This window comes from Chamaea fasciata, unplaced genomic scaffold, assembly GCF_029207755.1.
Source record: "Chamaea fasciata isolate MVZ Bird 193981 ecotype frontalis unplaced genomic scaffold, bChaFas1.0.hap1 SCAF_1, whole genome shotgun sequence".
NCBI lineage: Eukaryota > Metazoa > Chordata > Aves > Passeriformes > Sylviidae > Chamaea > Chamaea fasciata.
In genome coordinates this window covers 153080904-153092543 of record NW_027094086.1, presented here as the reverse complement: position 1 = coordinate 153092543, position 11640 = coordinate 153080904, and the positions used below count along the sequence as shown (strand labels likewise).

Genomic DNA, 11640 nt, shown 5'->3' with positions numbered 1-11640 from the left:
TATGGAGCAAGACCACGTTCTTCCTCGCTGCAGGGACGGGGGTCCCGCGGCCCAGGCCCGGCGCGGGCGGAGAAGAACAGGGAAGGGAGAGGGATGGGAACAGGAACAGCGACAGGGACACGGGCACGGGCAGCGGGCGGCGGCGCCGACCCCGAGAGGCGGCCGCGGAGGTCGGGGCGGGCGAGCGGACGGGAAGAAGGGGAGGCGCCGGGGCCACCCGCCCCTCGGCCGGGGCCCGCAGAGCCGGGGGCTGTGCGAGCAGCAGCGATGCCCTGGCGGGCTCCATCGCCCCGCTGCTGGGCCGGGGCCGAGACGCGGGAGGGAGGGGCGGCGGGCCGGGAAGCCCCCGGGAGCATCCCCAGGTCGGCCCTCCCGCCGGCCGAGCCGAGGCCAGGGCTGGTTCGGGGCCGCCTCCGCGGCTCATCCCGGGGCGGGGGAATGTGTGTCCTGCTGCGGACTCCCGACACGGCTGCGGGCCCTGCCCTGGCCCGGGACGGCCGGCTCCCTGGTGCTGAGGCCCTGGGGCAGGAGCGACAGCAAAAGGGGCTGGCACATCCAGGCCAGCCATTCCCTACCCCGGAGAGCTACCGCAGGAGATGCTGCTTCCGCAGCCAGCCATCTCAGATACTGAGCCCAGCCCCAGAACCCCGTGAAGACCCGGTTTGGCACAGGGCACAGCTGCATGCCCGGTCAGCAGCACAAGGACCGTGTGGCTCCCTGGGTGTCCAGCCTGGGGAAACTCTGCTCTGGTTTGGCAAACATCAGTCAGTCTATGGGGCAAGGGAGCTCCCATGCCTGTGCTGTGGTAGCAACACCCATTGCAATGCCACCAGAGGTTCCTGGAGAGGGGGAAGGCTCTCTCCAAGGTTTTGCTGGGGCAGCAATTGCTCACAGGTTTGATAAGGAGTTTGGGTCACAAACGGTCCAGCCAGCTGCTGTCACCTCCCCTGGGAGACACAGCTTGGGAGAGCAGGAAATATCTCTGACAGCCAGAGCTGACTCCACCTTCCTTAGCGCCCTCCCTGATGCCATAGCAAGGGCTGGGCCGCCTCTATGCTGCCTGGGGAGCAGTGCTCCCTCCCCATGTCCCTTCCCTCTTTGGCAGGTACATTCTGTTCACCTGGAGTGTGGGGTCCATGCTCGGCCTGTACAGCTGGGTCCTCCTGCAGTGCCCTAGAGCTTCAGAGCACTGGGGGGTGGCAGTCCCTGCCCCTTGGCTGTGGCCCCAGTTGGCTTGTGGAGCCAACAGACACGGATACAGCTCAGATCAGAGCTCTTTGGACAAAGCTGTGCTTCTAGATGTCCTTGGTGGGTGCCTCTTTCCACAGAAATACCTGCTGCAGGTCCCGAGAGGGTTCTGAGGGATCCTTTCAGGATTTGGTTTCTCAGCACAGCTGGCTTCCACTGCAGGACACCTGCCTCTGTCCCTGCACCACTGACCTGGGAACAAGGAAGTATCCTCAGGAAATGCCTGGCCTGGTGTTGCTCACAGCATCCCCAGCATGGATTTGCCCTGTTCAGGTAGCAACACTTGCTGGCAATTCCCTCTGGATCAGGGGAGTAAACGTCCTTTGGCAGCAGCCTCCAGCGCCCTGCTCTCAGGAAAACTGTCAGCTCCCTCTTCAACAGGCTGGGGCAGAGCTGCCTGCACCTGCACCGCCTCTCTGTCCTCAGGTGGGTGTTGGTCTGAGACAGGGACTGACCCCAGCTGTGCTCCGTGGCTGCCAAGGGGACACAGCTGTTTGCAGCGCCTGCAATGGCTCTGGCACATGAGCTGGTATTCACCTCTGTGTGGGAGGCCTGGTAAAGCCATTCTGCAGCTACACGCGGGCCTCTGCCACTACAAATGTGTCCACATGAGGGGTCTGTGCCACTGCAGCCGATCACAGCACAGCAGTGCACGTTAACCACAACACTCCAGAAAGTGTCCACAGCTCCAGGGTTGGGGCAGTGACAGACATTAAAAGGAGTCAAATTTTATGTTAAGGTCCAAGAACTCCCTTTTTCCCATCAGGCATTTCTAACTGACACTGGCTTGAAACGTCCTGCCCCTGTGGCAGCACTGGTTTATTGTGTCTTTAACCCACCTCCCGCACCACAGAGGCCACTGCCCACCTGAAATCCGTGTGCAGAGCACTCCCATTCCACTGCATGCTCATCCATGGACTGCTGCTGAGGTGGTTTCAACACCTACAGTTTTCAGCTGCATGGAGGATTTTGTTGTTGCTGTATTAGACCAATCCCAGAGCCCATACACACTGCAACTCTATAAACATCCGTGTTAAAATCCCCACAAATGCTGCAGAGGTGCAGCTCTGCGTAGTACTGCTGGAGGTGACAGACTCCTGCTGTCACCAGCGCTGCTGGAGAGAGCTGCAGAGCAGCAGTGTTCCTGGCACCGAGCAGAGCAGAGCAGAGCAGAGCTCCCTGTGAACCCTGAGCATTGTGACGGCTCTGGTGGCTCCTGCACAGCAGAGAGCAAAGCACTGCACAGTGGGCACATTGCACAGCACTGCCCACATTGTACCATGAAGGCACTGCCCACACTGCACAGTGAGCACAGTGAGCACGGTGAGCACGGTGCACTGCACTGCCCACACTGCCCACACTGCCCACACTGCACAGTGAGCACGGTGAGCACGGTGCACTGCACTGCCCACACTGCCCACACTGCACAGTGAGCACAGTGAGCACGGTGAGCACGGTGCACTGCACTGCCCACACTCCCCACACTGCACAGTGAGCACAGTGAGCACGGTGCACTGCACTGCCCACACTGCCCACACTCCCCACACTGCACAGTGAGCACAGTGAGCACGGTGCACTGCACTGCCCACACTGCCCACACTGCACAGTGAGCACAGTGAGCACGGTGCACTGCACTGCCCACACTGCCCACACTGCACAGTGAGCACGGTGAGCACGGTGCACTGCACTGCCCACACTGCCCACACTGCACAGTGAGCACAGTGAGCACGGTGCACTGCACTGCCCAAAGCAGCTGTGGCCCCTCCTCGGATGGGAGAGCTGTGGGAGCCCCATGAGCTGGAGCTCTGGGTGCTGGGTCAGACTGGGCTGGGTGGGAAGGAGGGCCACAATGAAAAACTGGGCAGTAAAGACAGATCCAGGGCAACTGATCCATGAAGCTGGATGGGGCCTTGGAAGGTCTCTGCTCCAACACCTGCTCAAAGCTTGTCACATCCAAGATGCTGAAGAACTTGCCCATCTGACTTCCAGTATCTCCAAGGCTGGGCAACCCCTTGTATTCAGGCCCCTGTACCAGTGTCCAACCACCTTCCTTGTAGGTTTTTTCACTTGCATCTATTTGGAATTTCCCATCTACCAGCTTCTGGTTGTTACACTATCCTGGAGCAGGAACTGCTGGGGAAGGAATCCCCACACATGCACTGGTACATGTTTGTGCACGGGTACACACACACACACACACACATGCATGCACACACAGAGTAAAAAGGTAGATACAGGTGCAGACACACACAGAGATAAATACATAGAATGTATATATGTGGACATGTGTTTGTTTATATAAATATGTTTATACACACACATATACACACACACACACATTCTTATGAACAAGAATTACTTTGCCCTAAGGAAGGCAATTTCAGTATTTACAAGGGAATTCTCCCTACCCAAACCTGTCCCCTTGTTTACCTGTATGGTGGCTCTTAAAGAACTGGGAAAGGAGCAGGGATTGCATCCCACAGAGCATTTATTCACTCAGCACAACAAAGCTGGTCCTCAGCGTTCCCTGACAAGGGGCCTGTGATGGCCCACAGTATGGTGCTGGTGCTATTCATTAGCCAGCGGATCCAGGACTAGCTCAGGTGCAGGAGAGAGACAATGGGCAAGAGAGAAAAACTGTCCCAATGGCTGGCACGTGGGAAGGGTTGTGAGCTGCCTCTGACCACTCCCCAACTCTTTTGCAGCCTGTGCCAGCTTGTCCAGTGTCCACGTCAGACAGGCTGGAACTGCCCTCAGGGTTTGTGACTCCCAGTGCTGTGGGCATCTGCACCCACCACAAATGGGCACCGGGTGCAGATGTTGTAGTGCAGTGTGTTGGTGCTGTACCTCCGTGGACACAAGCCGAGGGAGCTGGGACACTCACACCTGTGCCTTTTCCCCCAGAGGCAAGGCTGACTGGACACACGAAGGCGCAGCCCTGTGGCAGGATCTCTGCTCTGGCCATCTCTCCTAAAAGCACCTCTGCATGTGCTCAGCATGTGATCCCAGCAGCCTCAGGGTGGGCAGTGCTGCCCCATGCCCTACTGTGCCCACCTACAGATCCCCAGGAGGCTGTGCCTGCTCAGCTGGGGCTGCAGGAAGGCCTGTGGGGCTTTGAATGTAAGTTGTGCCCTGTGAGGCTTTTTCTGGCTGTGCCCAGGCTCTCTGGGAAGTGCTGCAAACCTGTGCTATGGCTGGTTTCCAGCCTGAGGCTGCATCCCATGGCTCCCGTCCTGTGGCACCCACCTCCCTCTCCCTGGATCCATGGTGTGAGTGCTGCTGGCTGCCTGGGGGAGGGTCCTTCCTCATGGTGCTGCCACGGATCTGCAGTGGTCACTGCTGCTGCTTGGGGCCACATAACACGGGGACAGTCCCACTGCTGCTGCCCTGGCACGGTCCTCTGGTGTACGGCAGAGCAGAGGGTTGGTCTGTGCCCTCCCTGGCATCAGCCTGAACACAGACACCCGACTCCTGCCCCAAAAAATAGACACAGTGCCCTAAACACAGCCACACAGCTCCTGCCCCTGAACATGGACACACACCTCTTCCCCTGAACACAGACACGGAGCTCCTGCTTCATTCACCCCGTCCTGGCCCGGGGCCACCTGAAGCCACATTGGTCACCTTGGCACCCAGGTGTGCTCCAGCACTGGGGGAGTGCTGGGCTGGGGCAAGGCAGGACAGGGCACGAGTGCTGCCGCTGGTGGGGTCTGGCCCACTCGGCTCCTTGGGACGGTGTCAGAGCCTGCAGGGATCTGGTGGCATTCCCTGCCCCCAGGTGCCAGCAAAAGGGCATCACTGGGATCCCCAGCACCTGTTTGCAATTTGTGGGCAGCAGCGGGGCCGGGGGCTGTCCCTGCGGGGCTGTGTGCCCACAGCAGTGTCACTGCCAGCAGAACCTGGCCAGGGCTCTGGCTGCCCTGAGGGGGCTGCGCCCCACGGACACTGCATGGGCCGTGGGGGGCTGCTCGGGGCTCTGTGGCCCCAGACCTTGGACGCCGATGATCTCTGTGGGTCCCTTCCAGTGCAGGGTATTGCCGATTTTGATTGCAGAGCTGTCCCCGCCCGGCGCCTGGTGGCGTGGTCATCGCTCGCAGCCCCAGCCCCAGCCCCGACGGCTCAGGCAGGGTGCGGGGGCAGGTGAGGGGTCTCCTGGGGTCAGAGCTGGGTCCAGGCTGGGCACAGGGGGGCCTGGGGCAGGGCTGGGATGGGAAGGGAGGCGCCAGGGCTGGGTAGGGCGGGATCCCGCGCGGGAGATGATGTATGGGCAGATGTATCAGATCGCACAAGATAAACAAGCAGTGAATTTCATCAGGGCCCATCATGGCTTTAATTTGGCTGCCTAATGAGTCAGATCCAGCCGCGCAGATAAAAGTTGTCAGAGCCGCAGCCCTAATGAATTTCTTGCCACTTGTAATCAAGGCAGCTTGTCTGAGGGGGATGATTAATGGGCCCCAGAGGAGCTGCCGTCCCTCGGCTTCCATTCCCGTTAATGCAGTCGCCAGGAAATTAACCAAACCCAGCACTGGGCTGGAGCCGGGGCCGGTGTGGGGGCACCCATGGGCACCACGAGGGGAGGGGAACGAGGGGTGACATGGGTGCAGGGGCAGGCTGGAACTGGGACCAGGACCGGGACCAGGGCTCAGACAGGCCCAGGATGAGGACGATGACACGGGCACACACAGGCAGAACATCGGCAGACGGAGGGGCTGATGAAGGAGCTGGGGCCAGTCTGCAGCCCCCAGCAAGGCAGCCTTCTGCCATGGGAGGGGCACAAGGAGGAGGCAGCAGGGGTTTGACAGGGACATCCCAGGGTACCTGTGGCAGCTGGGGGTGTCCTGGCACCTCTCTTCCTTGCAGCACTGCCACACAGGCTTGGGGCCCAAGGCCTGTGCCCAGTCCCAGTGCAGCAGAGCCTGACCCCAGCACAAAGAGACGCTGGAGCCCTGAACTGCTGTTAGTGGCGTGGCTTGGGGCGCAGCCAGCCCGGAACTGCCAGCACAGGGGCCCTGCTCTGCCCACAGCTATGAGAAGCACGCGGTCAGGGCTGGCAGAGCAGACACACCGCTCCCTTCACTGCTCAGGGGTCTGCCTGTGCCTTGGGACTCAATGATCTCCAGTCTTCTGTAGCCGTAGCAGAGTCCCTGCTCACTGTGGTAGCCCATCACTCCCTGCCCATCTCTGCCTTCCCCTGTCCCAGCTTCACGCTTGCTGTCCTGTGCACAGGGAGCAGCTGGCCCAGCACTCCTGCCCTCCATGTCCCCTCTCCAGCGCACCCCTCTGCTGTGCCCATCTCCCATCCCACCAGAGCTGTGCACTCCTCTGGGGCCATGGTCTGGGACTGTCCCTCAGTGCCCAGGGTTGGTGCATCTCCCCTTGGCACCTCAGCACTCGGCCGTGTCCCAGGGGCCCGGTTTGGCACAGGACTGCGGTTTGGCACAGAGCCTGAGCCAGAGGAGAAGAGGCTAAACGTTTGTCAGTGTGGGGTGGAGAGTCCTCAGACCCAGCTGCAAACCAGGGCTGCATCGAAGGCCCCGAAGGCAGCACACTGAGACGCTGGCCTGGCAGGAGTTGGGTTGCTTTATTGGCCTTTATCTCCTTGGCTGCAGATAACACACACAGGGCAACTCATGGAAAAGAAACCGTATATACAGAGTGTCCATATAAATATTTCCAATGTACATTTTATACACAAGTGACAGAGACATTCCATAGCAGTGTCCAAAGCCTTGAGGTTCCAGCATTCAGCTAGAGGCTCGTCCCCAGCGCAAAGAGAGATGGTCCTTTCCTCTTGCTCAGCCGGAGACCAGCCCCACCTGGGCAGCAGCAGGAGCCAGCAGGAGGCTCTGATGGAAACACTGTGTATGGCTTGGAGTTTGGAGCTTTAACCTGGAAGGACAGTGACTCTACAGACAGACAGACAGACAGAGCTAGGGATACCGAGGTGACCATCCTCTTCCCCCTCCAGGTCACCAGGGAGGCTGGGGAGGCCTTTGTCCAGGGACTGCGCTGGGGAGATGCCACCCTTGCATCAGCACGTGGGGAGCAGTATCGGCACAAGCATCCCTCCTGCACCGGCCAGAAGCAGAGGAGCATGGGGGTGCAATGCAGAAACAGGCACCTCCTGCTGCCCCCCACCTCACCACTGCACTGGGGGGTGTGGTGAGGCCGACATGGAGGGAGAGCAGGAGGGAAGCACCCAAACTGACCTGCCTGAGGGAGCAGGTGCAGCCATCAGCCTCCCTAGTGCTGCTGTGCAGGGGGGCTACACACCTGAACTGCCCCCAGCCCCTGCTTTATCTACAGATGGGTGTGAGGGGGGGCAGGAGAAACTGGCTCCCCATCCATGTACCGGTCATGAGAACGGGGCGCACTGGAGCCACCCCAGCGATTATGTGGGAGCCCCTCCACAAGCTGCCAGCACTGGGTCTGCACGGCGAGAGGTGGCTGGAACAGCGCAGAGGAGCAGGATGCTGGCGCCCAGCTGGCTCCCGGCCTCCTCTTGGCTGGAACGGGGATTCTGGTGAGGGCGAGCACCGTGGGGGCCCATCTGTGCTGCCCTCAGAGCCACTGCTGTGGCCCTGGTCCCCGGCGGGGCTGGAGGGCAGCTGTGCAGGGCTAGACGGTGCTGGGGCTGGCGCTGAGCTCGGCCGGCCCCGCGGCGTTGTTGTTGGCATTGGCGTTGCGGCGGGGCAGGCTGGGGGTCAGCGTGGCAGCGCTGTCGCTGGGGCAGCCGTGCTGCAGCAAGATGTCGATGCACTCCTGGCTGCCGGCTCGCCGGGCGTAGGCCAGCGGGGTCAGGCCCCGAGCGTCCCGGCTCTTCACGTCCACTCCGTACTGCGCAGGAGAGAAGCGGCTGGTCAGTGGTACCCGGGAACCGTGTGCCCAGGGGCACGGGAGTGGCAGGGTGCAGCGGGGCTCTGGGCAAGGCAGGAGGAGGGAGCCGGGAGGGCAGGCAAGGAGAAGGAGCCAAGAGGATGGGCAGGTCAGTGCCAGTGGACACGTGGGGGAACGCACAGAAGCAGGATGGAAAAAGGTAGCAGGGAGGTGGGGAAGCACCGGGAGAGCACCAGAAACACTGCAGTGGAGGCTGCAGGTTCTGTCTTACCCAGATGAGCAGCTGTGTGAAGACTACGTTGGCCATTGCGCAAGACAGATGCAGCGCTGTTCGCCCGTCTCCATCTCCGTAGGTCTCGTTCACTTCCTCCTTGGTGCCGTGGGCCAGGAGTGTCACCACGAGGCGCAGGTCATCCTCCACCACGGCTCGCAGCAGCTGCTGCCCCAGCGGGATGTCAGACTGAGGCAGTGGGGCCAGAAAGAGCTTCTGCTCATACTTAGCCCGGATCCAGCGCTCCTTCTCCTCCCTGCCAGACAGGACATTGTCACTGTCACAGTTAAGACTATTTGCCTGGGCGCCATGCACAAAAGGACTCGAGTATCAGCAGTGCCATGTGAACATACCTGCGTGAGCAGTGAACATCTGTCACACCCAGGTATGTTCTGCATAGCCCCTGCCGTGCCCCTGCGCTCACAGCTGCCACTGAGGCTCTGTCATCCCACTCTGGACACCTGCCCGACACCTGCTGGACTCACGGCACCTCCTTACAGCTCCCTACGGACACCGCGTGCTTACATCCACGCCTGGACGGCAGCAGCACCTCGCACCCAGACCCCACACCCGTCTCCGCGCACCTCCGTGCCGGAGCCCCTCGCACCCCAGTGCCGTGTGCCCGTGCTGCGGCAGCTCGGGGACCGTGCCTGTCCCGTGCCTGTCCCGTGCCTGTCCTGTGCCTGCGTGCGGGCCACGGCCAGCGGCAGGAAAAGGTTAGCGCTGCACACGCCGGCCCAGTGCCACGGGAGGCACCTTATCGCTGCCGCCGTCTCGCCTGGCGCAGACAAAGGCAGTGTCCGCGTCCGTCCCGCCGGGGCCGCGGGGCGCGGATCGATGTGCGCCGGCCCGCCGCTATCTGCTGCCATTCTATCCATCTGCATCTGGCGGGCGGCCATCAATGCCCCGCGCCGGGCATGCTCACTGCCGCCGGCCCCTGACCCCGCTCCGCCGCTGATAAGCCGCAGAATGGGCTCTTGTTGGGATGAGTGACAGGAGAGCGGCTCCGATAGGGACAGACAAGGGCCTGAAAGGGACAGGCCCTGGAGACCTGCACGACGACGCTGCCAAGCCATCTCTGTTAACCCCTTCGGCTTCGCAGCCAGCCTCAGCTCTCAGAGTCACTGCACGGCTGTGGCTGCCGTGGAGCCCCACTGCCTGCCACACCAGGGTGGCAGGAGAGGCCGGACAGTGCCTTCCAGGCAGGCAGGACCCGACACTGGAGCATCTTGAGGAATCCTGCCTGCCTCAATGGCCGCTCCCAACCCCTGCAGTGTCCCCCAGCCCTCCTGGTGTGGTTCCCAAGAAGCATCTCTGGGGTTCACCACCTCCCTTACCGACTGCTCTCAGGCGTGGGCTTGGGGTACCCTTCCACCATTCCCTCCCAGACAGCGTTTGCAAGCGCGTTGCCGATGGCCGTCATGACCATAAGAAGCTCACTAGGCCAGTCATCCAGGTCCAGGGAGCGCACACGGGACAGGTGGGTGCCCAGGTTGCGATGGATCCCGGAGCACTCGATGCACATGAGAGCACCCAGGTTCAGACTGGCCCAGTCCGGATCTGAGGGCAGCAGGATCAGTGGGGGAGAGTTAATAACCTGCCGAGACTCACCAGCCCATCTCCTGTGGTTCAGACTCCTATTTGCAGGCATCTGCCCACCAGAGCCCTTCCCAGTTCAGTGTCCCTGGGAGAGGTGGGCACGGAGAGGCCGGGACCTCAGGCTGCCCAGTGAGGGGTCACAGGCCAGTGTGCCAATGTGCTCTGTACCCCAACCCCAAGGGGCAGGTCAGCTGCAGGAGAGGACAGGACAGACACACAGAGCAGTCTTTCTGGGCTGAGAGAGGGGGCTCCTGGGGTGGCTGGAGCCCCCTCCCCTCCCGGGTGAGCCTTCCCCCCCAGCGTAGCATCTCTTACTCGGTGCATCGCAGTCCACGCAGAAGCTGTTCCCACGCGCGGTGCGGACGGCCTGCATGGCCTGCGCGTCGCCCTGGCTGCCCAGCCGAGCCTGGAAAGAACCCACAAGGCTCTCCTCACTGCAGGCCGGCCACCCACCAGGCATCCTGCACCCCTCCTGGCATGCCACACCACGCTCCATGAGGCTGGCCAGCATGGGGGCTCTGACAACAGGGTCTGGAGTGGCCAGGTGTGCGCCAGAGGAGCAGGGGGCGGTGGGACAAAGCGGGGAGAAAGGGCAGAGACATCCAGGGAGGGAATGAACCATGTAGGATCCAGCCACGTGGGATGCAGAGTACTCGGTGAGGCCAGAGCCAGGCGGGGAAGAGGTGACAAGAAACCTGGGGGGAACTGCACAGTCCCAGAGACGGGACTGAACTCTCACTGGGAGAAGAGAGACCAAGGCAGGATGCAGTGTGGACAGACAGGCAAGTGTGAGACATGGAGGAATGTGGCAAAGCAGATGCCAGGGAAGATGGAACAGAAGTTGGCCAAGGCCTCTTACCTTGTTTTTGCTGCTCTCACAGCCCTGCAGGCTGGCCAGGATCTGGCTCTCAATGGCCTGCACCCAGAGCTCCCGCTCCTCTGATGTTGAGGCTTCAAAGAGCCATGTCTGGCCCGTCAGTGACACGATAATGAACTCAAATGGCTCATCTGGCTCTGGAAGAGAAAGGTGTGCCGTAACACAGGGCTGGGAAGGAGGGGATCTGCCATGGGACAGGTCCTGGCAGGCCACCACCATCCCCACACGGCAGGGTCGAGGCAGCAGCACAGCCCAGGGGGCTGGGACGGGGAAACGCCTACAGAGAAGAATCAGAGCTCGGTGCCAGTCCTCCCTCCCTCTGCCCCACACAGCTCCACTGGTTTGTGCCCCCTCTCCCTGCCCTGTGTTCCACCCTCAGAGAAAGCTGCCAACCTCTGGAGCAGTGAAACCAGCTCCTCCACTGAGCTGGTGCCTACAGACAGCCGCAGCACCAGCGCTCAGTGCCCGCCCTCGAGTGGCTCTGGAGCGACGGGCCCCGCACACAGAGGGAGCTGATGCAAGAGGGGCCCGTGCAGTGGGCTCAGAGACAGCTCCTCACCACGGCTTAGAAGGTGCTCTGCCCTGCTAACACCTGCCAGCCTGGCTCTGCCTCACACGGCCCCCCATGGGCACAGTTCACGGGGCGTCGTGTCAGCCTCACACCCAGCACCAGCATTTACCTTTTATTGCCAACTTCAGTAGTTAGTGCAGTAAATGACTTAACTAAGCGGGGCCTGAATGGAATGACTAATAAACGTTATGTCACAGCACACGCTTCAGCTCATAGCAAAATGATTTGTAATTACCT

At 61.3% G+C, this 11640-nt stretch overlaps 1 protein-coding gene across 2 annotated transcripts in view; it reads right to left on the bottom strand.

Moving 5' to 3' along the window:
- Window positions 1-6808: 6808 nt before the first annotated feature.
- Window positions 6809-11640, bottom strand: part of AGAP3 (ArfGAP with GTPase domain, ankyrin repeat and PH domain 3) — a 109497-nt gene continuing 104665 nt past the window's right edge. For both annotated transcript variants that reach the window (XM_066202902.1, XM_066202894.1), the window contains exons 14-18: window positions 10815-10969; window positions 10271-10361; window positions 9694-9916; window positions 8357-8612; window positions 6809-8085 (exon numbers count right to left, since the gene is read on the bottom strand). In XM_066202902.1, the coding sequence (XP_066058999.1) occupies window positions 7867-8085; window positions 8357-8612; window positions 9694-9916; window positions 10271-10361; window positions 10815-10969 (944 nt within the window). In that variant the 3' untranslated portion in view covers window positions 6809-7866. The remainder of the gene's footprint in view (window positions 8086-8356; window positions 8613-9693; window positions 9917-10270; window positions 10362-10814; window positions 10970-11640) is intronic.